Raw genomic sequence first — 27,273 nt, 5'->3', positions numbered from 1 at the left:
CAAAATCAGGAGACTTTGTCTAAAAATTCAGGTCCTCTGGAAAAACTGGGAGACTTGGCAACACGGGGCCAAGATTTCCATCGGGCGTCCTGCAGCAGGCCCCCCAGTGCCTCCCAGTGCCTCCCAGTCCTGACCCTGTCTGTTCCCCTCACTTCTCTCACCTGCCGGCCCTCCCGTGGGTGTTTTCAACACCTGCTCTCTACAGCAAGAAACTTTTCAATCCCACCCTGCCAACGTTTCCAAAGGCCTCCCAGAGCCTTGCCGGGCCCTCACTGTTCCAAGTCAGCTGCCCTTGGCTGTCCTCATGAGGTCAGGGCTTGGGAAACCGTGAGGAAGCTTACTAACATTCACTGAGTGCTTACCGGGCACTGTTGTTTTAGAGCGTCCTGTAGTTGTCACGGCAGCCCAGGGGGGTGGCTGCTCCTATCTCCATTTTACAGACGACAAACCGAGCACCAACATGGTGATGCCCTTGCTCAGTGTCACCCAGCTAATAAACGTCAGGGCTTGGATTTGAATTCAGGTCTTAGGACTTCAAAACCTGAGCCCTGTGCTTAACTTCTTCCTGGATCATCAAGGTCCCAGGGGCACTGGGGGGTGGGGGGGTGGTGGTGGTGGTGGTGGTGGTTGGATTTCTACCAAAGAAAAGTGGTTCGTCACTGCATCACTGAAGTCCAGTAGAATAGAGCAGCTACCAGCTTGGGGTTTGGAGTGAGCCTGCCCAGATCTACCATCTACCCTGAGGACTTAGTAACTGACTTTGCTTTTCTGAGCCTCGGTGTCCTTCTTTGTAGGAAGGAGATTCTAATTCCTACCTCACAGGGTTGTCGTGAAGACTGAGTAAGGTAATGAACATAAACGCCTTAACAAAAGTCTCCTGAGATGCTCTACAGATGATATTAATGCACATGTAAAACCAAAAATACCTACAGGTTCGCTTTGAAGATTAAAGAAACGGATGAACGATGGACACACATGTGGCCTGCAGCAGGTGCTGCTTCAGTCTTATCTGTCTCCCCGTCCCCATGCCTCCCCCCGCCCTGCTTCTGGGCCCCCCTATGGACAGAGGACACTGGGCCGTGTATGAGAACACCGTACCGTGGGACCTTTTATTAGAACAGAGACATGTTTCGTACAGGCTGAAAAGCTGGCGACCCCGGGAGTGTTACACTGAGCCATGGAAACCAGAAATCAAACACGTCGCAGCTGCTGTGTCACCACGCAGAGGGCCGGGTCCGTCCCAGGACACAGCAGCTTTTCTCCCCCTGACTTGGCTGTCCCAGAATGGGATGGGGATGTTCTGGAAAGAGGCTGGCTGGTCGGGCCGAGCTGGGCTGGGAGTGGCTCTCCCAGTTGGAGGGGTTCCAGACGGGAATCCCAGCCCCCCGAGGTGGAGCACCAAGTCTCCTGGGTGGACACGGTGGATTCTGCTAAGTCCTTGGGCAGTTACCACCTGACGAAATAGCTAAGAGCTAGAGAGAAGAGATTCGGCACGGAAAAAAGTCCTTGTGGCAGAGGTGCCGCGAGAAAAGTAGTGACCGAAGGGGCATGGGATATGGAGGCGGGCAGATCTGAGTTGATGTCCTGTCTCCGCCACTCACGTGCTATGGGAGCTCGGGCCCATCCATGCCCCCTTCCCGGGCCTCGGTTTTCTCATCTGAAAAATGGCCGTCTGACTTATGTCACCAGGTTGTTGGAACGGTTGCACAAAATGTGGCTGGACACAATAAACTGTGGTTAAACCCAGGGCAGGGCAAAGCCACCTGTCTCTCCTTCGATGACTCTGGACCACTGGGTTTGGAGAAAAGGTTAAGTTAAATATGGAGGGTTTTAACCCAGGCCACAAGAGTCATCAAGGTGGTGACTGCAGGACTCAGCTACTTCAACCTCACCTTGCAGCCAAACTACACACTCTGCCCTTTCCCTCCTTGAGAGACATCCTGCAAAGTATGGTCAGCAGAAAACCCAAAGAACTAGACATCCAACAGCACGGAGGCCACAGTGTCAGCGTCAGAACCCGCTGCCACCACCTTGCCAAGACCTCTTAGGCCAAGGCCCATTTTTACAGACAGTTTAAGACTGAGGCCCACTGCCTTGCATCCAGACCCAGAGACACACGCAAGACAAGCACAGGGACAGCTGTTCTTGTCTCTTAACCTCAGCTCGTTAGAAGATGAGGCATAGTTTCTCTTGGCTAGAGAAAAAGTATTATAATTTTCTTTCTTTTTTTCCACAGGGAGTTGTGACTTTTTAATAGAAGTTGGTTCGTGCGTAGGCATTTTATTCCTCAATTAATTTCCATCTAAATGAGGTTTTCCTGGAGATAACCAGTGTTTTAGTTCCATTTGAGCTCAATTTGTATGACTCAAGCCTCTGTTTCTGCCAGTTGCGATTTGCTGGGTGCTTCTAGCATGCGTTACCTGGGTGCTAATTCCCCCCGCTGCAGGCAGGCACACCCAGACCTGGGGAAGAGGTGGCTCCTCTCTTTTCCCAATACCATTCAATAAATAGGAAATAAATTATTAAATAAGCCATGTCCTGATGAGGTACCCCCATCATGTTATTTACAATGTGAAACAACAACAATAAACCAAACAAAAGCAGTCACAGATGGAGGGGAGACGGTGACTGCGTCAGCATCATTGGCTCATTAAGTGAGAAGGAAGAGGTTGCGATAAAGCATTGCTTGATGGCACAAGCTCCTCAACTGGATTCAGTTGGCCAATCGGGGAGGGGTTTAGAGAATCCTGGAGGTTTTCTATCAGACAAAAATTCCTATTCAGCTAGAGAGGAAAGCAAGGTGAGACACATGCACATGATTTGGAATATTTGGGGAAAACAAGAGGTGAAAAGAATACAGCAGAGGAAAAGAAGGGATTTGGATGAGAAGGAAAACGATTTCCTGTGTGCACCTTTGGGAGCACCCCAAATTTTGGCCCCTTTGATCAGAATCTTTGGGAAAAGCAGATGGGTCTGAGGAAATGATGGGGGCTCCCTGACACTGAGACTGTTGTATCTCTCAAACATCTTAATTTTCTTTTGCTATTGGAAGATCAACTTCCCTTCAAAGCCCAAACAGAAACAGACGTGCAGTCAAAGCTCAAGGAACTAGAAAGCCCCTGGATGGGAGCTTTGGGTTGGTTAGTTTTTCCTAGCTAGCGGAAAAGGATTCAAGTCTTGCTTTTAGTTTTTTACTCTCCTGACTGAGACTCTCCCAAAGATGCTTGAGCCTCAGTGAAGCTCCCAGAATCTCTGGAGAATCTCCCACGCCTAAGGTCAAAGATTGGGATTATTTCTCAAAAAACTCTTCCACTTTGCAGAGGTGGAAACTTTGGTGCAGAGAAAGGGGACAATTTGCCCAAGTTCGTCCACTTTAGCACATGTATCCACAGTGGGAGGGTTGAAGGGCTGGGGTTGCAAGTTGCTGACCTCAGCTGTGGCCTCTCTCATTTTGGATGTTGCTTTTTATGATACATCCTCACCATGAGCTGGTTTCAGATGATCTGTCTCATTCCCTGGAAGTGGAAGGCAATGAGAGTGAAGTGGGCGTGGGGATAGTCACACCAGGGATAGAGGGTTCTGGTTAATGAAGATTTCCAATGTCCCAATGGAGTTTCATTTTTGAATGAAAAAAAAAAAGGAAGTATAAAAGAAGTTGGAGAAATACAAAGTGAGAGGGAAGATTTCCCCCAAGAGGCATGTTAAGCAGCCTTCTTGCGCACAGGGTCAGGGCACGCCCTTGCTTGGGTGAGGGCAGGGTAAAGTCACACTGCCCGAGGGATGTGACTGGGGCATGCTTCAAAACTCTCTCCAAACCCAAGGCTGGCTCAGGCAAGCAGACAAGGCAGAGTGCAGGGTGACTTCGAAAAGGGTGGGAGCCTTCTCTGGTTAGCAGCCAGGAGATACTGGTGAAGGAACTCTTGAAGGCCCCTGGTTCCCAGGATGGGCTCCAAAATGACCTTCTTAGGGAGAACATCTTGGCTGCTCCTTCCATCTTGTTTTTTTTTTTTTTCTAATTTCAGAATTGGATTTGTGCTCTTCCCAGTTGAAACAGCAAGAGGATACAGCAAAGGCTGTTGTTTTGGGTACATGGATCTTCCCCAGGAAGGACAATACCTTCACATGGCAGCAGGTGTCTACTACAGACCAAAGAGGGCAGCCTCTGAATCTCAGGGGTTGGGGAGAAACTGGGTACGGTGGAGTCCGTTCATGCTGAACTAACATGAAACCAACCAGGTGAGCTCAGAAAGGCAGAGAAAGAGAATTTTAATAGAGCGAGTGACATCCCCACTACTGCAGCCCAGGAGTAAGGGTGAGATCAAAGTGTGCACCTTCCCTTGCTGCAGTCTGTGCCATCCCTCCCTAGACTCACTGCGCACCTCGCCACCCCAGCGGCCACACCAGGGTTAAACCACAGGCCATTCTCAACCACCACGACCCCCCAAACACAGGGCAACTCTTTCAATGAGGACTCAGCCAAAGCCTTATCAGTTTGTCAAGAGAGAGCACATCTGTGTCCAGTCTGGTGCCTCCTTAAGGGACTTCCACAAATGATTTCAACTCTGTACAGTTTTTGCCTGATGTGCTAACTTACGACTCTCAACTCCTACCATTAAGCTTTGACTGCACTGTGCCAACACAGGGCCTTCCCTCCTAAGCCTCTTGCCCGTTTTCATCCTTCTGATGACTCAGTGAGGGAGCTGGAGGGCAAGGGGCAATGGCAGAGGCCTGAACCTCACTGAATCTTGAGCCTGATATACTCTGGGGCAAATTCTAGGAATGTTCCAGGCTTAGAGCTATGCGGGTTTCAACTTCAGGCCAAAGGCCAACACCCCTGCCCATGTCTGGCCTCTCAAAACCTATCCACAGGGAATGTGAGAAAAAGAGAGATGCACCAAAATAATTTAGAAGTCCTCCCTCCCAAAGACACACACACACACACACACACACACACACACACACACACACACACAAAACCCTCCCTATAAATAAATAATCAATTAAATACTGCTAACGGCAAGTCTCAGATGAGAGAGAGAAATCACATAAACAAACAAACATCAATAAATAAAATAAATAGAACATTTGCTAGAAGCCCCAGGCGAAAGGGTCCCCTAGAGTTTGGATGAAGGCAGTTGGGTGCCGACCCTGCAAATGGAAAGCCCGCGTGTCTCTCCCTGCTGTCCTGCCAAGGAGCTCCGTGGCACTGGGAAGCCGTTATCTCTGTGGAGCAGGTCGGTGTCCAGGCTTGGGCCCTGGGTGGGGAGGAGGGTTATTTACAGTCGCTGTACATGCCCTCCCGGGGCATCTGCCCCTGGCCCAGGCACCTGACATTGTCCTTCTGTGGTGACAGCATTGGCATCGGTTAGTCTCAGGGGTGGGGCCTTGATCTGGGCCAGAGGACATCATGAGAAGGCTAGGTCCTGCCACCTTGCTCCTCTCCCGATGGCAGAAGGACTTTCTGGGTGGTTGCACAGCAGTTTCTGATCCCACTGGCTGATGTGGTGGGAAAGATTGGGGAGGGTGGGTCACTGCTTCCAAGAAAGAGGGGGTTTTCTAAATGTTTTTCCTGGGGTAGGAGGGATGAAGGATGGTTGGCCCCCGCTTTCTCCCTCCACACTCTGTCCTCCTGCTGTTGCCACCACAAATCTGAAACTCACCCACGAGGCTCTGGAATGCCCAGTCAGCTGGCGAGGGGGATGCCCAAGGGTTTATTTTAAGGATTTTCTCCCTTGCCTGCCCTGTCGTCAGCACCTCCTGTGGATGAAGCAGCTGGTGGTATTTGTGTGTCAAAGATCAAATTATCCTTTACTGCCCTAGATAGGGGAGAGGTGGGGTGAGGGCAGAAATGAAGGTGGAGCTCCTCTACACTGACAAGAAATCCCAGAAGGCAGCAGGAACCCAAGACCTCCAGGTCCCTCTCCCCCAGACTCTCTGGATTTGGGCCTTCACCCCCAAACCTGAGCTGCTGCTCCCCAACCTGGCACCGTTCCTGAGAGGCAAGGGGGCTGGCTTAGGCTGAAAGGTGGGTGGGTGGGTGGGTGCCCAGCTGCTTTAGGTAGAAGCCAGGGTGTGGCAGTCTGGGCAGTGGGGAGAGAGGGTGGGCAGGCGCCAACCAGAGGGTAAAGCCAGACTGGCTGGCGCTGGGGACTGGCAGCTCGCCACGGCACTGGGGGAATGCTCAGCAGATGGTCCCGTGGAATTAAGCTGGTGCCAGCGAATGGGGCTGAGGTGAATTTGGAACTGGGGCTGTAGACCAAGCTGTCCCGACTGCTTCACTGTCTCCTTTTCTCTGTGGGGTTGCAGCGTCCCCACGAGCAGCCAAGAGGCATTCTGTGCCAACCATCTGGGAGCCACTCCATTGCTAGAACCTGCTGGGCCCCTTCCCCTGACCGCACCGAGATTCTGGGAGCTGCAGCCTGATCCCTTCTTTTTTGCTTCTATGCTCATGACCAAGGGCCTCTGGGGAACCCATCTTCTGTCTCCTGGCATCTACTGCTAACTCAAATGTCCATGCCCGCTTCTCATATGGGACCCCTCTTCCAGGACCCATGAGTCTCCCAGCCTTTGCTCTGGCACGGTTGGGAAGGGGAAAGCCCTGACCCCCTCTTCTGGACCTGAATTGCCCTTGGTGTCCTCTTTTCCCTACTTTGGGGTCCATAAAATGTGCAGCCACGGGATCGAATGAGGGGAGAAGGAGGGCAGCTGGGCGTGAACTACCACTGGCCTCCAATACGTAATCTATGAGCGGTGGGTGGGCAGAACGGATCTGTATGTTTTCCTGGCCAGGCCCAAACTTTTAAGCTCTGAACCCACTGGGCTAACAATGGGTTCTTACAAAACCTTCAGGTGTTTGGTGCCCAAAGAGGATGGTTCTCTCCATATATATGCCCAGGCCTGAGCTGAGCCCCAGGAGGGTGCTGGTGGAGGCTCCTAGCAGCTCGACCTAGAGGGTGGAGCCCCCGTTTGCTTTTTCTTCTCCTCAGAAGGACAGGAAGAACAGGGTCCCGGAGCCCTCAATGTCTGTCACCATGGAGAAGGCAGGGCGGGCAGGTAGTGGGGGAGGCTGGAGGGGTGAAAGGGCCCCCCGTGGGCAGCCGGCTCCAGGGAGGGCCCTTGCCTAGCACCTCGTGCTGGAGTAGCTGTCTGCAGAGCTGGAGCTCCGGCTCCGGCTCCGGGAGCCCAGGCTGGGGCTGCGGGAGCTGGAGCTGCTGTGACTGCGGGTCCGGCTCCGGCTCCGGCTCCGGGAGTAGCTGCGGCTGGCAGAGCGGCTGCTGCTGCTGTCGTCCCAGGAGGAGGCGCTGCTGAGGCTGCTGGACGAGGAGGGGCTGGGCCGATAGTAGGGGATGGGGCGTTTCCTGGCGCTGCAGAGACCAGAGGAAGGTTCAAGAGGCCTGCCTCCTCCCAGGCTCGACCCAAGGGAGCCTTGGCCTCATCCCAAGCAAAAGCAGGATCTTTCCCTTTCTCCAGGCTCTTAGGAAACATGTATCGCTTTTACGCTTCTCTTGCAGCCCCAAGAACATCAAGGGGGGAAAGTCTCAGCTAGTAAGTCCTGGAGACTAGATAACTCCCCTTTTTATCAAGGCAAACCCAGAGCTCAGAGCCTCCAGCCGGGGAAAGAATCTATATCTAAACTTTAACCATAGTTTTGTTTTGCTATATTTACTTTTACTAGAGTCTGCTATTTATGGTGAGAAAGGCTGATTTTCCATCTACTGTAGGGTATCGAGTTTCACTTTGAAATAAATATATGGACCTCTAAAAAAGGGCATAACTATTTAAAGGAAATTATGTAAACAATAGCACAGGTTAATAAGCTGACAAGACCAGAGTGTTATATAAAGATGATGTGGTGACTGAGATTTGGGAAACACTGAGTGGGCTGATCAAGATGGATTAGTGGGGGCTGACTAAGAAAACCAGATATCCTTGTGGAAATGCCACTTTCTTTATTCCAGCCTTGTTCTCCAACTCATCCCCAAGGAGCTGTGTGCCAGGCCCAGGCGGGGTGCCCTGTGGGATATCTGACAAGGGGATGCCACCAGGCCAGGCCTTACAGTGAGGCTCAAGCTCTTTTCCCTTCTCCAGGGAAAGCTCTCTTTCCTTATCCAGGAAGCAGGCAGTGGAAAGCCACAGTCTTGCCTTCCCTGAGGGTCTCTGGATGAATGGCCGACCCTTAGAGCTTCTGAAGGACAAGCCCCACTGATTGCCCTTCAGAATTTTCTGCAGCCTTCTATGATCCTCCCAGCTTTCAAGGCCTGAGAAATTTGTTTCCACTCCCATCTCAGGCTTTTCACTTCTAAGACCTTACTTGTTATAGGAAACCTTATCCACCTATTTTGGACCATTCAGTTAATAACAATGGCACGCAGTGTGTCCTGGAGGTCTGCATTTAAGTTTACACAGCACCATCACATCTTTTTGGTGCCTTCCATTTCATCCTCCTGATACTCCTGGGAAAAAAACTGAGGTTCGAGAGGTAAAAGAGACTTGCCCAGAGTCACATGGAAAGGGGCATGGCCAGGGTTAGACCCCAAACCCAGAGCTCTCCCCCTTACCGACCACAGCTCGTTCTAAGTCCCTTCAGCACCGAAGTAAGCCTGTTTGCTCTCTCCACCCTGGTTCAGGACATATTTACGTAAGTCCATTTCAGCCTGGCAGCTGAAGGATGTGGGTCTGAGTGGAGGGCCCGCCGCATGGCTCCGCCCCCGTTCTCGGTCTCCCCCAAGCTCCTGCCCCGGCCCCACCCATTTTCTCAGGCTGGCCCCTCCCCCTCCCCAGCCCACCCCCTCCCTCGCAGGCCCGGCCCGGGTGGGGGTGGGGAGATGACTCAGCACTGAGGTTTGGAACACAAACCTGATTTCAGGAGTTGGGAGGTGGGGTCCCTGAGCTCCTGAAATCCCAGCCCGAGGCCCCAACGGGTGGGCCTGGGATGGAGAATGCAGGTGGGTGCCCCTGCCCCCTCGGGCCTCACCTGGTGATCCTCCGGGCCTCCAGGTGGCTGGGGGAGTCTCTCCGGCGCTTGCGCATGGGCGAGTAGGACCGCCGCCTCCGACGCGCTCGTTCGCGCTCCCGCTGCTGGGAGTCCTTCTCGCCGTACTTGGGGTCCCGCTCCCTGAAGGGGTGCGGGGGGTCACCGGGGCGCCGAGGCTGGCTGAGTTCTCGCCCCTCCTTCCCGGCCCCCTCCACCCTCCGGGGTCAGGAGATGGGGTCCGCAGGGGGCACCGGGAGGGGCGGGAGGGGGTCCTGTGGGGGCCGGGCCTCGCAGGGTCCCGGGTGCTGGGATTTGGTGAACGTTCTGCGGGCCCCCGCGCGTGGGTAAGAGCTGGCTCTGAATACAGGGCTGGGGGTCGTATCCTGGATGTGTGAAGGCACCGGGGGCTGCGAGGTGAATTCCGGGATGTGGCTGTGGGAGTGTCTGGGTTGGGGACGTAAGACCCCAAGGACATAATTGGGGGCTCGTTGCCACTCCTGACAGAAGACAAACGGAACCGCAGGACGCTGGGTCTTCTCCCCATACCCACCTGAGCGAGGCCCGACCTAAGGGGACTGGGGGCGGGGCCGGGGAGACGGTCCAGACAGGTGCGTCGCGGAGGCGGGGCCAGAGACGCTGAGCCCAGCAAAGAAGTGGGGCCAGGGGGCGGGGCCTGAGTCGGGGGCGGGGCGGGGCCGGGGCCAGAGAGGCTGAGCCCAGCAAAGAAGTGGGGCCAGGGAGGCGGGGCCTGAGCCGGGGGCGGGGCCAGGGTGGCGGGCGGGGCGAGGGCGGGGTCAGGGTGGTGGACGGGGCGGGGCCGGTACCTGCTGGGGCTATAGCGCGAGTAGCTCGGGCTGCGGCGGGATCGAGAGCTTCTACTCGGTGGGCTTCGCTTGCCCGACTTGGAGGAATAGCTGGGAGAGCGGGAGTAGGACCTGGGGAGAGGCAAGAACCCCTGAGGAGCCTGCTGAGCGGCCCCCAGTGTTGTCCTGCATGCCAGCTGGTCCCCAGGTGGAGACCTTTCTCTTTTTCGGAGACCAGGAGGAGGAACGGGGACCCTAGGAGAGAACCAAACCCCCTCCTCCGGTTTGGGTGGTTAATCACAATACGGATAACAACTTCCTCTAACTGGGGTTTACTATCCTGGTTTCTTACAAGCTGTGTGACCTTGGGCAGGTGACTTCACTTCTCTGGGCCTCTGTGTTCTCATTTGTAAAATGGGGTAACCATAGTACTTACTCTATAGGGTGGTAAATTAAATGAGTAAATTAGTGTCATTCACTTAGCACCTTGGCACACTGCCAGCACACAGGAAAAGTTAGCTATGACTATTATGTATTTTATTATGTACCAGGAGAAGTAAATGCTTTATGCATATTATCTTATTTAATCCTTAACACAATCATAGGCGGTAGGTGTTATTTTCAATCCTATTTTAGAGTTGAGGCTTCAGAGACACAGAGAGCTATTATTTGCTTAAGGTCACACAGCTTGTAAGGGATTTGAACCCAGGAGTGTTTGGCTCCAAAATGAGTCCTCTTTACTGCTAAGCTATATTGTTGTGCATCCAAATCACTGACCCCTCTCCTCCTTCCAGTTTTTTTCCCTCTTTGCTAATGCCTACCACATTTAGAGAACTGCTGCTTTGGTTTCTCCACCAGTTTTCCAGGAGCTTCTGTTCTTCTTTCTCATCTCCCTAAAGTCAGGATTTCAAAAACTTTTTATCTCTTATGTGTTGATTCTGATCGATGGGTAGTGGCTGCTGGTTGAGAGGGATCACATGGTCATGGCTTATTGTTCAGTGGGAAAAAGCACTGTGATGGATTAGTGATGGATTAGCAATATCTGCTGTAGCACACAAATGGGTAGTGGGGACACACTCTTGTGCTGTTTTGGCCAGTTTTCCCTCATAGAAAGGTTAAAGTTTTTCCAAGTATTCTTTTTCAACTTGCAAAGAAGCCTTGATATGACTTGCCCTCCCTTAGATGTTAGGCACTTAGCTCTTCCTGCTTTCTTTGGGGATCATAATACCGTGCCCTTTAAATTGCTCTGGGACTCTATTCTCACACGCTGCCCAGGGTGATGTAGCAGTGTGGGCAGGAATAACCCTTCCAATCTCAGCACCCAGGACAGGTCCAGCTATGGCCCCTTGAAAATTTGCTCTTGCCACCTTGCTCTTTGGCTGTGCATGTAGAGATACTGTAAGAGAGCGTCAAAATGAAACATGCTTTTAGACACTTTGAAAGGATATTGTCAGGCATTCTCATTCACTACATCACATAGTGACCCCTCGCTGTGGAGTCAAAGAGTCATTTTTCATAGACTTAAAAATCAGAAACAGTGGCTCTTCTTATCTTTTTATGGTTGTTGTTGTTGTTGTTAATAATGTAAGAAATAATGGAGCAATTTCCTTCTTTGCCTTGTCTGCCAGGAAGCTCAGAGCTATATTTATAGCCTACTGCTATAGCAACTGCATAAGATGGTAGGACATGCTTTTTGGGACTTAACCTTTCTCCTGGCTTAATTTTTATTTCCTTACTCTTCCTTCTAGCCTGATTTTCCCTTCTATTTATGTCATTCTATCATGTTGAATATTTTTTATCAGCTGCCTCACCTCCTCTTTTGATATGATCTGGTCTTGAAATAACCCACTAAGTAAGCAACTGATTTTTTTTTTTTTTTTTTTTTTTTTAATATTTGGTTGCAAAAGAGGGCTGATGTTGGGAATTCCTGTTTGTAGAAGGAAGCTGGACTCCATGAAGCCATGGGTTGATTGGGTTAGATGGACTCCTCCAGTTCCTGAGATCTTGTGTCTGCAAATTCTATTGTATCATTATTCCACGTGAGACAATCAAGCAATTAGCAATGATTATAGGAAATGTGTGATAGAATGCCAAAAATGGCTGCAATTCTTCTTCTCCCTGCCAGGCTCCCTGCCGTGTAGCTTTGTAGCACCTCCCACTAAGAAGTAGGGACTACTTCTTGCATCCTTTAAATTTGGATTGGCCTTGCAACTTGCTATGGCTAGGATAATGGCCAAAGGAATATCATGTCAATTCCAAGCCAAAGCCTCAGCTCACTCTCAGAACCTGCCATCACCATTTGAAGAAGGGCAGACTGTCCTGTTAGCAGATGAGGCCACATGTAGCAGAGATGAATCAGCTGGGATCATTCTAGATCAGCCAGTCCCCAGGCAACCCACCAGTTGATCAAAGACGAGTGAGTGAGCCCAGAGAGATCAGAAGAAGCACCCAATTGAGTCCAGCCCACTGAATCCTAGACTAAGTAAATAATTGTTTAAGGATGTTAAGTTTTGGATAATTTTTTCATGCAGCAGAAGCTAAACGATACCCATTCGCTCATCCCCCCCACCAATACAGCAATAATAATAACTAATAGTCATTATGTTACGAGGAATATTCTAAGTGCTTTATATACTTTATCTCAATTCATCCTCAAAACAATCCTTTGGGGGTAAATATTATTATTATTTTCATTTTGCAGATGAGGAAACTGAGGCTCAGAGAGGTTAACTGACTTTCCTACCAGCTACCAGCTAGTAACAGGTAGAGTGGGTATTCAAATTCAGGTCTGTCTGACTCCTCTCCCCAACAAGTCAAAGGATTATCTCCAGTCACCTTAACTAATTCCCTAAGGAGACAAATGCTGTAGAGCAAAACCCAAAACTGCACTCACCTTTTCCCAGAGGAGATGGATCGGCTCCGGGTATACCTGGGGTTTGGGGATCGGGAGGAGTGGCTGGAGGAGTGGGTGCTGGCATAGGAGGAGCTGCGGGAGCACCCTCTCATGGAGGAGCTCCGGGCTGTGGACGGGACCAAACTGGACTTCTTCACCTCGGAGCATTCCAGGCACGGTGACTGAAATCCTCTGCAGGAGGGAAGAAAAGTCGGTTAGCACTGGACTGCCTGCTGGTCTGGAGCATACTGCGCTAATACCACACCTTTGCCTGGGCTACGGTGCTCCCACAGAACCCTCTTTCCACCTTTTCTCACACTACCACCTTTTCTGGGACTTTCCACTCCATAGATGTTGCAGAAGTAGAGATGGGAGAGACCAAAATGCTTCTGCCGTGGTTGTGGCAATTTACATTCCTACCAGCCATCTCTAAGCATTCCCCTTGATCCACATCCTTTGCTATCACTCTGTATCGCCAGGCTTCTTAACTCTTGGCAGTCTGATACATCAAGGTGCCATCTCATTGAGGTCTTTACTTGCGTGGTTCTGATAACTAATGAGGTTGAGTGTCCTTTCATATATTCGACATTCGTTCCCCCACCCCCCGCTCTGGAAATGTTTTCGTTCTGTTTTCCTTTTGATTCATGGGAGTTCTTATGTGCGGGATCCCAATCCTTTGCCAATGATGTGTATTGCAAATATTCTTTCACAGTTTATGGCTCTGTGGTTTCACTTCATCTATTTGTCTTTTGATGAACCCAAGTTCTCAATTTTAATGTGGCCTATACTAGTTATCTATCGTTATGTAATACATGACCTCAAAACTTAAAAAAAAAAAAAAAAAAGTCTAATTGAGCATTTCCAGCCTGGGCCTGACTTTAAATAACATCAAATCACATGGTGAGAAATGTATTCCCTTTCAAGTCTTTTTCAATCCTTCCGATTACATTAACGAAAAAGCCTCTGTGGGTGCTTTAACACCTCTCAAACACTTTGTAATCTCTCAAAGAGAGACAGCAGGCCTCAGGCTCCCAGCCTTGGGCAAGCAACTGTAACTAACCAGAATTAAATACATTTTAATCATATGTATTTTTACAGGTGACTTCTCTTTGGGACAAGCAATACTGATTTTCTATTTAAGCTAGTGTGATCCGTTTCCTTTAGATTTATTTGTATAAAAAGTGAGTTTATTAAAGTAAATAAGAGTATCAGTAGCACATGGATATGACAGAAATCAGCAAGGTGACGTATAGTTGGCTTAAGTTTGGAAAACTTTGGTGTAGCCCATTATCCAGATGGAGGACAGGAAGGGTAGAGGTTTGCCCAAACTCACCCAAAGAACAGAAGCCTGTACCCCCACCTGCCCAGGGTCATGCTGGGCTCCCGTTGGGTGTTGGTAAGAACATGCTCATTTGGATGGGGCCAAGGTTCAAGTTCAAATCCCATTAGAATGATTTTCAGGTCTTTCATGACCCAGCCCCTGCTCACCCCTCCAGTCACATCCACTTTTCTGGACTCCAGCTCTACTAGACTATTTGTTCCTCCTGGAATCTCTTCTCTCCTTTGTCTCCAGGCCTTAGGACGTTCCCACTGCCTGGGAGGCTTGTTTTCCACCTGGCAACACCCCACTCATAGTTCAGACCTTCGTTCAGGCTTTTCTGGAAGACTCCCTTAACCCCCACTAAGTCTCATGTGGGTGACCTCCAAGGGTTATTATCACAGCCCCCAGCCCCTACGCTTTCCCCCACCCCTTGGTCTATATGCCAGTTGTCTCTGCCTCTACCAGCCGGTGAACTCCGCGGGGAAGGACTCACACCCCTCTTGACAGTTTCCCGGCACCTGGCACAGGGCTGATCCCAGGGCCTCAGTAACTTGCTATGGCTACCCGTTTTGAACCTCTTCCCTCCCTCGGGCACGTCTTGAGCATCGTCTCATTTCATCCTCCCAACAACCTTGTGAAGCTGGCACTATCAACTCCGTTTTACAGAGAAGACTCAGAAGGGTGAGTCCCTTGCCTCAAGGCCACCCAGAGTCCCAAATCCTCATCTGTGCAGCCCCCAACCCTGTGCGCCTGCCACGCACCAGCTCCCCCACCTTCGCCTCTGTTTCCTCTGATTTGGAGTTGAGGTCTCTTCTACCCAGCCTGTATTTATTGAGCCCTCTGCTCATAGCTGTCATGATATAAATAGCCAGGGAGTTAATGATCATTTCTATTTCAAAATGAGAGGCTAGGTCTAAATTATTTAATTTGGCTGTCCACATAGATCAAATGAAGCAGGTAACTGGCTGGATGTCTCTCAGGCTTTAGCTCTGGTTCTGGAGACAGATGTGCATTTGAATCCTGGTGCTGACACTAACAGAGTTTTGTAACCACCCTGAGCCTCAGTTTCCCCATCAGTAAAAAGAGGGTTACAATAGTACCTCCTCCATAAGGATTTTAGGAGGAATAAAGGAAGATTATGCTTGGAGAGCCCTTGGTATAGTACCTAGCATGCAGTTAAGGCTCAATAAATCTTAGCTACCATTATAATTATTATTGTCATTGTTATTGTTTCTATTCTTGTTTTTTTTCCTGCAAAATAGCAAAATAGTGTATCAGTAGACCCGTATGCCTCCTCTCCTGCTCCCTTATCTGGTAACATTGATCCCTGTTCTTGGAGACACTGACATTTGCTCTGACCATGCTTGGCTCCGAGTCAGGCTAGGGTGTGAGCTGAGCCAGGGATGTCCTGGGCAGGCAAACCAGAGGTTGGAGCTCCGAGCAGATACCAAGCTGCTCATCCAGGACTGTGGTGGGCTGTGTGTTGGGGACAAAGGGTGCCCTGTCATTGAGGGAGCTGCCAACTGCTTCAGTGCCCAGGCTCGGGACATCTTTCTGAAATCTTGGCCAATTTGAACCAAGGCAGATCCCTGGGCCCAGAAGAAGGAAGACCCACTGTGAGCATGGCAGAGCTCCAGCAAATCTTACCCGGCCCTTCTCACCTCTGCATCTGCCCCATTACGTGCAAGCTCTGAGGAAAGGGTCCATGTCATTTTTATATCTCAGCACCAAGCTCAGCGCTTGGCATATAGGAGGTGCCAGAAAATAGGGTGAGGGATGAAAACTGAATGAAGGATACAGAGCAAGTGACCAGTACATTTTAGTAGCTATTATGACATTAATCCCGGTGATTAGCATTCTGTGGAGATTTCTCCGGTGGGAGAGTAAGGGGGTGATGTGGTGGAATCAGAGCTGGCTCGTGGACAACCACGGGAAAATGATCTAGCAAGTGTGTTAACTGGGGCAAAAGGGTTGAGAAGTCTCAGAATTCTAGGATAGCTTGATCGCACTCGACCTAAAATCGCCCCATGGGTTACATTCTTAAATGACAGTGACTTAACGTGAATTTAACATTAGACTTTCTCCTGAGACTTTTGGTGAAATTAACATCTGTTTCTGCCTGCCCAGCCTCTGTTCCTCCTCCTGACAGTAGTGCTCCAACTTTTCCTTCAGGGAAACAGTCCTTTCTGAGGTCTAGGGTACTTAGGAAGACCCTCCTCGCTAGCCCCAGTGGTGGTACGCACTGGCCAGTGAGAGCACGGCTTCCCCTGAGCCACAGTGGTTGGTCCAGGGCCTATCAAATGAACCCAGGCTGGGGCCAAGCAGAGCCAATGAGCACCTGCCCTGGTGTTTCACTGAAATCACTGGGAAATAGGCCGCCTTCTTCCAATGCCTTGCTAAAGCGATAGAAGATCAGCTGGTTGATACATTTATAAGTACCTAGGGAGAGTCTGCTTGAGAATGAAGCCAACAGAGAGGGAAGTAGAGCTGAGAGAACAGGAGAGACAGATGCCCAAGGACATACTTTGAGCCCCAGGATCCAGCCGTACCTGAAGCTAGATGCTCATGGATTTTTCAGAAATTAAGCCAGTTCAAGTTGAGTGTTTCATTTCTCGCAAATGAAAGGCTCCTTTGGGGTCTGGGTTGAAAGACTGAGTTGCTGGAGCTAAAGGGGGCCCCCATCTTCCCCCCAGCTGCACCGACCTTGACTCCCTGCTCCTGGTGGAGGGGGAGAGATTCTCCAGAGTGCCCCCCTTGTTCCGGGGCGAGGAGGTGGTGAAGGAGTTCCCTGAATCGGAGGTGTTCCCGCTGTTGAGCTCCCGGCTCTTGCCGAGGCCCCCGCCGGGACTCCCCTTCTCCTGGCCCCGCGACCTGGCCAAGCTGGTTTGCGTGGAGGGCGGCGAGGATGTGTCGTTGCCCGAATCATACTCCTGGGAGCGTCCTCGGGAGGTGGGCAGCGGGCTGGCTGTTTTGGTAAAGAGGTCAGCAGCAGACCCCGACCCAGTGATCTGAAAACAAAAAGACCCGTTGGACACTGCTGAGCACGGGGCCCGTGGGCTGTGGCTAAATAACCAAGAAATGTTTACCGTCATGATGCACTGTAACGAAAGGAAAGAGAGAGAGGAGAAGAGACGCCAAAAAACAAAAAGCACAAATTCCTGAGAGAATACCACAGAAAGGAGATATTTGTTTACCCCCTGCTAGGATAACTGGAAGATTTAGGCATCATGCAGAGAAAAAGCATGCGATCCAGATTAAACAAAAGAAAAAGGAAATTATATGGAATTTAATTGCTAATGAATGAACTCAAACGAAAGAGAAAACTCAATAGGAAGGGTATGAAAATCACCCTTAACTCAACCTAAAAAACATAAAAACAAAAATAAAGGAAGGGGAAGGGAAAAAAGAAATGGGGCGATGGGCCTGAAAAGGTATCTTAGAAATGGAAAAAAAAATAATAATAATAATAAAAAAGGAGATAAAGCCAAAATTTTAAGCTTCCACCAAATCCTCAATGAATTTGACTTTTTTTTTTTTTTTTTTAAAGAAAAAGTTGCCTGAATAGAACTCTAGACAAGTATCAATCACATGGGGAAAAGAAATGAAATAAATATGAGAGGTGGTTTTTTTTTTTTTTTTCAAATGTAAAGTCAAGTCGCAAATTGACATTTTAGCAATTTTCAACTAAAGGGGAAAAGAAAGGGGGGCTAAAAAAAATGTGGAAGTCAAATACTCTGACTGAAAACAAACAAACAAAAAGGTCTCTACGGATATCTGTGTGTGTCCTTTTCCCCCTGTAGAAGGTAGCTAAGGCTCTCGAGTGGCTTCTAATAAATTCTCTCACGTCTTTGCGGATCATATCCACTTACCAAGCAAGAACTCCTCCTTTAGTAGGTAGGTAAGGTGTAAGAGAAAGGGAAGAGCGGGTAATGTGAGTCCATCATTAGAGTCGCAAATGACAAGAAAAAACACACACCTTTCTGCACATCCTCACACTTTGCTTTCAACTTTGAGTTTTGATTTTTCTTTTTTTAGTGCTCTGGATAGGTGGGGTGTCAATTCTGTTTGGTTTTGCCATTGGGGGACCTCAAGCCATCAACCCTAACCTCGCCCCTTCGTGCCCGAGTTAGATCAGGCAACCCTTGCTGAATCTGCAAATGGCGCTAGGGTCTGCGTCCATCTAGGTGTAAACATAATGCTCCCTCGATGCTTCGGAAGGGGTTTGGAGATTTGGCTTTGGGGTGACTGGGAGTGAGGAGGGGTCCCCGGCATCCTGTTTGGTGCTGATCTAGGCCAGATGGAGTAAAGGTGGTGAAGGAGAGCCAGCATTTGGGAGGCAACGGAGAGTTTAGAAGCACTATGGATGGTTTTCTTTAAACGTTCAGACCACACAGTGGATCTGGTTCTGCTCTCCATCAACAGTACCAGGCTTAGTGGTGGGCAAGAGGATCCTGCACCCAGCCTCCTACAGGGACAACCTTCCCCACGGGATGAGAAATCTGTGGAGCCCAGAGGGCATGCCCACTTGTAAACTCTTCCCATCCCTCATGCCCCACTCCCAGACCACTCTCTGGTTACCCAAGATCTCAGGATTCTAAGTTTAAGTGGTCCCTGAACTCCCTTCCAGGGTCTCTATGGGCCTCTTCCATGGATCTCTTAAGAAAAGGGAACTCAAGTATGCACACTCCCAGGCCCAAGAGTATTTGGAGAGCACTTGGATAGTCAGGCTAAGGTGTCCACAGGCACATGTGTGTAAGGCCATCATGGTAATGGAAGCTTCCAGAGGTGGGGTGAGAAAGGGAGGGCCCAGGGCAAGGGGCAAGTTGCCCCCACACTGTCATGCTGTGGCCTGACACTGGAGGGGTCCAAGATTCTAAATTCCAAATGGCCTTTCTAGATCAGTATGAAGTTATGTTTGCCAAGATAGGAGGACATATTTTGTTTTTAAGCTTGTTGACTTGATTTATAAATATTTATACATATCACATGTGGACCTCTTTCTGTACTCTTGCCCTGGGCAGGCTTGACCATCAAAAGCCTGTTTTTTTTCCCTTCACTTTACCCCCAAGCACCTTGGGCCTAAAGGAATGGGACTTCAGGGCTTTCTTAGGGAACCATCTCTGCTTCCTCAGTCATCAGTCATGAGGGTGAGACACAGAAACACTGGACGGAGAGAATTACAGAGATAACACCAGCCAGCAGCCCAGGATTTCAGCTCCTGGAGCTGGGGAGCTGGGACTTCCTTTGTCGATTCTCCCAGGAGACTTTGCACACAGAGAAGGTGATGGTCCAACTTTACCAAGTTCTACCCGGTGCTACTGTTGCTTTACCTGCCTGGTGATCTGGTTAGCTTTGCTTTGGGAGAAGAGACCTCAAAATAAGGTTGGCCAGGTAGTTTTCAAGAGAAAGACTTGTTTAAAAATAATATTAAGGTCCTTTTCCTATTCACTTCCTCCTATTTGTCTCCCCATTTGTAGTTGGGTTCAATGATAACAAATGTATTTCCACCACCACTGTCACAAATGAGAAGGTATCATGCCACGCAGCTGGACTCTGGGACCTGAGCTCTCAGGCTGAGGCTTGGCCCAGGGTTGGGCTCATGGAATCTTTGCCCTGGATGTGGTGAATGTTTGGTGGTCAGTATATCACAACTACACCAGGCAGGTCCATCTTGGAGGGAACCAGGCTGGAAGATAACTCAAGTGAGAAAGGGCCAGCGAACATAATGGCTTCCCTTACCTTGTGGCTAGCAAGCCACGTAATTGTTCTCGCCCTTGACTATTAATTTTAAAACATCAGCCCTGATGCATCATGGATTTCCATTAGCCAGAATTTCTTGAGACCATGAGAACCCTTGAGGCCCCTCAGATTTAGTGTATAAGGAAGGGGACCTTGTCTTGTTCACCTTCTCAATCCCACACCCCAAGCTCACAGGGACACTTTTGATGTGTCTCCACCTGACTTCAATCGTTATCCACATGTAACTTGCATGGTTAGAATGAAGAACTCTACAAGGCATCAAGCTTCTCCATCACCACCAGAAAGCAGAGGTAGAAATACTACTAAAAGGTTCCCACTGGGTTGACCTTGGTGTCTGAAAACACCAAACTCTCACTTGTTTAAAAGTCTCTTTTCTTTGGATGAGTCTAAACTCTTTGACATGGACTACAATTTTGTTTATAACCCAGCCTTGCCTACTTCACAAACATCTCTTCCACACACCCTCACAACCTAAGTGGATAGATTAGAGTTTTCTTGGCTCTGCCCCCACATCTTGCTCTCCCAACCCAAGACCAGTACCATACTGTTTCTTCTGCCTGGAACACTCCTCTTTCCCACTTCACGTGGCTAAATTTATTCATCCTCCAAGTTTCATATCACCCCCTTTAGAAAGCCTTCTTTGATCCCCTAGACCAGAATAGCACAATACTCTGTACTTCATTCATTCATTCATGCAATCTTTCATTGATTCACTCACTCAAACATGAGTGCCTTCTGTGTGCCACAACACTATTGCTTAGTGGGGTAACTGTTTATTTTATTGTCTCCCCATCTGGATGGGGAGCTTCTTGAGGGCAGAGGCCATGACTGGTTCAACGTACCCACCGGTGCCTGATACAGAGTCAGTGTTCAGTAAATCTTGCCCAATGGATAAAGTCGCTCCATGGTACACGTGCCCATCCAAACTTAATTCATTGCTATAGATGGTTGGGGCATCAGGCTCCTGTGGGGTTCAGCTGGGTGACTTTGGGGATTTGACCTCTTTTAAAGTAGGTACTGTTCTCCATCATACTCAAAATGGTTCTAGGAAAAAAAAAGGTGTACCCCTTGCTGAAGACTGAGGTCTCAAGACGAACTCAGGGTTGGGTGTGGGAGCTAGAGAGAACCTCTAGAATCAAGTTTTAGGTCAAGGCCCATAGCAGAGGGAAGGAATACACTTAATTCCTCTTCCCCTTTCTCCTGACACTCTCTCAGACCCATGACACTGAGAGAAAACACACAGGGGCTCTACCTGCAGATTCCCAACAGCATAAGCTCCAGGTTTAGGACGAGGAGTTCCAGACCCGAGAAGTCTTCCCGATGGGACAGGCTCTGCTGGTTCTCTCTGCTCCCTTTTCCACCCCCTGCTACTATTGAAGGTCTGGTTAAAAGATGTACTGGATCTGGCTGTTTTCATGCAACAGAGCTGCTACCCCATTCAGTGTCTTTGTTCAGGTTGTAAAAAAGGTGCTCTTTCTGGGTCAAGAATTAGAAAAGGGCGCCCCCGCTGGTCAGACAAAGAGTTAACCTCTCTCTGGGCTGAAGCAGCTGCATATCAGGATTTACAACTTGGTAAATAGAGGGTTAAGTGGGGTTTAACCCCCACACTTGCCCTCTTGGTCAATCAGTCTGGTCTAGGCTACAACCAGCTTAACATAACACCTCTTGCAGGTACTGAAAGGACAAATCTTCTCACTCTAATTAACCTGCTTAGAGGATGTGGAGTGGGGGTGGGGATGCAGAATGAGTAGGGTGGGAGTGGGACGATGGTCATGAAAATGCAAAGGAGAACGTCATGTCATGGACATCATGATCGGCAGACCACAGAGGCCTCCCCATGCTCTTGTCTCTGCCTTCCCATCTCTGGGGGTCTCCTCCTAGTCAGATACCAACCCCAGCACTTAACAGGCAACGGTTGCCCACTTGACTTTGACATGACAGGACGTCTTCCCCTTGCTCCTCTCTGTCTCATTTAGATAACAGGCCTCTCAAAATTCATCTTTGAAGAGCTCTTCTTCATCCTTTGGGAATTTCTCTTCTATGCTAGTAACTGCTCTCTGCCCCTGCACTCCCAGCTTGGCTGGAAAATGATCCCCAAGATACTTGGTGGAAAGACTTATCCTTGACCTACTGGTGTCCAGTGACAACACCCCCACCGTACCTGAGCCCCCATGTAAGACCTGGAACCCTCATACCAGGGCCCTGTGCTGTGGTCCAATCTCACCTGGTTCTCCATCTTTGCCCTTACCCTTCCCATCATATCTTGACAAAGTCCTACCTTTGAGGCATGGAATGAAAATTCAGCCCCGTAGGATCTGCTCAATAATCAAGGGAAACAACACCTGTCTTAGTCTGGCTTACTCAAGAATTTGAGGCAGGAATTTGAGTGCAAGTGGATTATATGACAGAGGAAGGAAACTCTGTAGGGGAGTTGAGGGAATGAGATGGGAAAGAGAAGGTGCCAATAAAGGACATGCAATCAAACCAGCTACCATGGTGGGCGGGTGGAACGTAACCCCCCTGGGGTACTCTGGGAGCCATTATAGAAATGCATCCCAGAGTTAATTCCAAGCAAGGGGTGAGGGAGCTGGGGGATTTATACCCTCATTCCTGTCACTCATGAGCTGAAGGCTGCACCCAGAGGTGTCAGTTTCCCCAGTGTGTCCAGATTGCTGCATACCACAGGTAGAATGCTGTCTGGCTGCTGAAAATTGGCTGTGTGCCCTAAAGTGGTAAGGCTGTGGGGAAATATATGGATAACGTCTGCTTCAACACCCCAAACCCAACATTGGAAAACTGGCAGGCCAAGGCCTTCAGCTGTGCTTTGCTTAGTCCACTTAGTATGTTTGAAAATACATTGAACTAAATGCCAACACTGTAGAATGGGGAGATTTCACATAAAAATCCCATCTTTAGTTTCTCTTGAAAACAAAATCTGGTAACATTGGGCCCACATTCCCGCCTGGCAATCATTGGCTAAAGAGCAGCTGCAATAGCCCCTATCAGGTGGGGCGTGAGCTCTCTGGGCCCCAGACCCCACGGGGTCAATGTCACTCTTCTCTATTACCTGTCTGGCCCCTGAGACATCTAAGTTTGTGACCTTCTGCTCTAAATGTTCTATGCAGCCTTGAGCACTCTATAGACAACATAAACACAGTGTACCCCGTATGTTTCACCTCTCCCTTCCAGAACTTGGAAATGGATTGCTCTGTCTTCTCTATTTTGACCCTTTTAACCCCTCTTGGCCTCTTGTCAAGGAAAGAGTCCAAGAGACTGCAGCCATCGAGCCATAACCAGACCCCAGGGCTATTACAAGATCTCTGTTCTGATTGCCAATCTCAGATTTTTTTTTTCTTTTAATTTTAATTTTTTTTTTAAAGAACAAACTGCTCTCCACAAACTCACAGCTACTGGGGGAAAGCTAACAAATATTTCCTCTTTGCTCCCTTAGTCCCCTCCGTGAAGTTGCGGTAGCCTTATTTTTTTTTTTTTTTCCTCGTAAGCTTGCCTCATCTTCTCATTTCTTAATATACTCAGTGTTAACACTTGGGTTTTTCTAATAAGTAATTAAATCCCCCCACCACGAGCTCCAGCTCCCTGGCGTTTCACTGGGAGTCTCTTTCAGCCCTCCAGGGAAGCTGGCACTGTTATTTATTGTTTTTGTTTCAAATCATTATTTAATAAAGAACGGGGGAAAAAAGGCAACCTCTCACTTACACTTCAAAATTTAATTTCAGCTGAATTCTGAGATCAAGAGGCAGCACGGCCTAATAGGTTACAAAAATACAATCAAGAAGAGAATTCCAATTAAACTGAACAAGTCCATTTACCGAGCTTCAAATGGCCCCATGGAGAGAGATGGCTATAAATTTTTTTTTTTCCTCCCTGCCATCTGGGGGACTGGGAAGTCTCATGTGAGTGTAGAGTTGCATGGCAGAGCTTTTAGCTAGAGGGTTCTGGTTATTCCTTTAAAAAAAATCCTTTTGCTTTACAAAGACATTAAGCTTATTTTCCTTGCTGTTGTTCATCTTCCTTTGCACGCTAATTAGGAAGACAGTGAAAGAATGGATTCATTGACCTGTTGGGAGTTCATCGGGGAGGAGGGGAAATGGAGAAAGAAAGGGAGGCCCCGCTAGGGATTGTGGGAAGAAGACCAAGTCCCTCAGGACAGGGCTGAACACACAGGGCTGGGGACAGCAGCTGACCTTGGGCTGGGGAAGGTTGTTTGGCCTCTTCTCTCCTTCCCTTCAGCCAGCGCCTGAAGGAAGAGTGGCAGCTTCAAGCTCATCCCTTCTCTGAAGTCTCTCTTGACAGCCCCAGCTCACTGGTACCCAAAGATCTCTACATGGACCCATGTTAGATAATTTTTCCCACAGGGCCAAAGTGAAATGAGATAAATAAGTGCAATGTAGTCAGTTCATCCAGCTACATGCATTCGATTTAAAGACTCATCGTTTCTTCTGAGGTCATGTCCTTCCTATCCGGGTGGCTAAATGGCTCTTTAGTGATGAGCAATGGTTGTATTCTCTCTTTTCTTTTTTACTTTTTTCTTAGCAAAATTAAAAGTTGACACTACTGTCCTTTCCCCATTTTAAAAGAAAGTGGTCCTGGAATTCAATGGGTCTTCCTTCTGCACTTTGGTCCCTCGTCTCCAAACCACAAAGGATGGCATTGGAGGCTGAGCCTTCCAGAATGTGCAAGAGCCTGGGTCAGGGGTCAGGAGGCTGACGTCTCGGTCTCCCCGATGGGCCAGCCGGGTACTGTCCCTCAGCCTCATGTTCCCTCTCTATAAAATGGGAGCCACGATCCCCATCCTGCCTTCTTCCTAGGGTTGTTGGGAAGTTCACCTGAGATCTTGGATATGGTTATGCTTTCTGAGGCCAGATATACTCGAAAAAACATCCTGCCTGGGCTTATGTGGAATAAATGTAATGAAGCTGCTATGATGACAAGAACGCTAGCAACTATCATATATACAGTGTCATGGACAAGAATTTGGGCTAAGCTCTTCACAGTGGAAACCCCATGACAGCAGGGACTTGCCTGTCTTGTTCCCTGTTGAACAAGAATACCCATTGCCTGGGACAATGTCTGGCACATAGTAGGTGCTTAACGAATATTTCTGAATGCTTGGAAACCTCATCTCACTTTATCCTTGGGCTAATTAACCCAACGTACAGATGAGGACACTGAGGCCCAGAAAAATGAAATGATATGAGGGAGGTCATTTAATTAAGCACACGGACCCTGAGTTAGATTATCTGGGGTTCAAGTTTTAGCTTCTCCAGTTAACCGCTGCCTTTTGTTTAGTTTTTCTGAGCTGTAGTTTCCTCATCCTGCACTGGGGATATTAGTGGACGCTCCCTTGAAGGGCTGCCATCATAAAGTGAGATGACACCTGTAAAGTATTCAGCATAGCATCTAGCGCCCAGTAGGTGTGCCATAAGTGGTAGTTATTGATGTACCCAGGATCTTACAGGTAAGGCAGCAGTAAACAGTGGGTGGACCAAGAACTCCCAAGTACCCGGATCTACCCCAAAGCCCAGGTATAAATCACCACCCTCTATTGCCTCTTCCGGTTTGCCAATTTCACGAGACCCCTCCTTTCTGGACTGCAAGGTCTGCTTTTGTTAGTTTCTTGCTTGTTTGCTTTGGCTTGATCTGTGCAGGTTTTGTTGGCAAGAGGTGTGCACCAACTGTTGGCACAGGCTGGGAGCAGGAGAAGGGAAAGGGAGCCTGCCCTTCTCTTGGTCCCGTTTCAGCCTTGATCACCTCCTTTCTGACTCCTCTCCTCTCCTGTTAGGGGGCCTCCATAGAGAGATCGTGCAACAGGGGGAGGCCTTGGTCAGCCCTCAGCTTCTCCCTCACGCCGGCAATGCTAATCAGGGTGAGCTTCCTGGGCACAGCGCCACTGTTCCTACCAGCTTTCCTTCTTCCCCATTGTGGAACATTCTTAAGTCACTTCACCTCTCTGAGCCTCAGTTTTCCCATCTACTAAATGGTAATAATAATTGTATCTACTATAAAGAACTGTTTTGAGGACCAAATGAGAAAAAAATTGCGTTAAGTGTGTGATGATACCAGGCAGACAGTGGGGTTTCCCCTTCCCTCTTCCCATCACTCATCTCGATCTGATGAACTCCTACCCATCCTTCAAAACCCAGCTTAAATGTCCCCTCATGTGTAAAGACCAAGACAACATTGTCTGGTCCTTTCTCTATGTATATACTGTATGTGCTTCCATCACTACCAGGGGTGATATTCAAAATATTCAATATGTGTGGGGGCTGCCCCAGCAGCAGGGAAGTTGGTCTTCACACTGAAGCAGTGTTAGCCGTCACTCTTTAGCTGCTGGAGTTTGAGAAGGTCCAGGAAATCTCAAGGGAAGAAAAGGATGGCTGAGTTCACTGGGGCTGAGCGTGGGGACAGTGCTTCTTTGCCAACTGGTGTGCTAGTATTTGAATATTTTAACAATTGTACTAGGTACTGGTGCTTACCAACTGAATCCTAGCCCTAATTTCAATTCTTATCACACTTAGTGCAACAGCATGTTGCATATAACTAAACTGTTAGCTCTGGAGTCCAGAAAGAGTGTTTTACTCATCTCTCTGTCCCCCCAGTGCCTTGAACAGAGGAGAGAGTCAAGTGGAAATGAGAGGCATGAGTGAGGCTGTGAAGAGTCCCTAAACCTTTTCCTTGGGACTTTCCATTTGGATTTGGGCTGAGAAAGCAAGGGTTTCCTTTAGCTCACTCAGTAGGATTTCTATAAGTTACAACCCCCAGATTTGCATATTCATATATGCAAATATACGCACTTGATGGAATGCACCTGTCCTTGATCTGTTAACGAACTGTGCATATGAAAGGCCTGGAATCCAATGCGGAAGGAGCCAGGCATAGGAGACCCTTCGCTTGCTTCAGCTCCTCTTCACCTCCAGAGCCCCATCTCTCACCTGGCCAGACTGAGCCATCTCAAAGTGCTGTGCTCTCTTTCACCTCCAGGTCTGCGCACACCCTGGTCCTTCCCCCTGAAATGTCAGCTCCATCCTGATGCCAATCTTCATTGCCTCCTTCATTGGTTAACTTCTGCTCACCCTTAGTTTTTCAATTAGCTGTCACCTTCTCTGCCCTAACCCCAACCCTGACACTGCCTGCTTACCTCCCACTCCCTCTCAGCATCTCTGCTTCAATTGTTGTATATTGTCTTTTATTGTTTTGAACTTGTCTGTCTCCCCCTTTAAAAGCCAACTACTGCTTTTTTCTTATTCACTGGATCCTGAGAGCCAAGTCAGAGCCTGACTCCTTCTAGATGCTCAATAGATGTTGGTAGACTTGAATGAGTGAATGACTGAATGAGTGATTCAATGACAGTGACTTTGCTGCTATCTTTAACAAGACCTTAGAAAAGTCTTGGGACCGGGACTTTTGGAAAACCTTTGCCTTCTGCTCCAACCTGGAACCTTCTTCTATCTCTGCCTTTGCAAGAGAGAAGCTAAGAAAGGGCCTGGCATGGAGTGATCTC

General features: G+C 49.0%; 1 protein-coding gene across 1 annotated transcript in view; it reads right to left on the bottom strand.

Annotated features, from left to right (window-relative positions):
- Positions 1-1,096: 1,096 nt before the first annotated feature.
- Positions 1,097-27,273, bottom strand: part of SRRM4 (serine/arginine repetitive matrix 4) — a 160,844-nt gene continuing 134,667 nt past the window's right edge. The window contains exons 9-13 of the mRNA XM_037817282.1: positions 16,695-16,999; positions 12,671-12,862; positions 9,799-9,909; positions 8,975-9,115; positions 1,097-7,364 (exon numbers count right to left, since the gene is read on the bottom strand). Coding sequence (XP_037673210.1) covers positions 7,121-7,364; positions 8,975-9,115; positions 9,799-9,909; positions 12,671-12,862; positions 16,695-16,999 — 993 coding nt within the window. The 3' untranslated portion in view covers positions 1,097-7,120. The remainder of the gene's footprint in view (positions 7,365-8,974; positions 9,116-9,798; positions 9,910-12,670; positions 12,863-16,694; positions 17,000-27,273) is intronic.

The sequence above is a fragment of the Choloepus didactylus genome, chromosome 23 (genome assembly GCF_015220235.1).
Source record: "Choloepus didactylus isolate mChoDid1 chromosome 23, mChoDid1.pri, whole genome shotgun sequence".
Taxonomy (NCBI): domain Eukaryota; kingdom Metazoa; phylum Chordata; class Mammalia; order Pilosa; family Megalonychidae; genus Choloepus; species Choloepus didactylus.
Note: the sequence above shows the minus strand (reverse complement) of the source record. Positions and strands in the feature narration are given on the sequence as shown.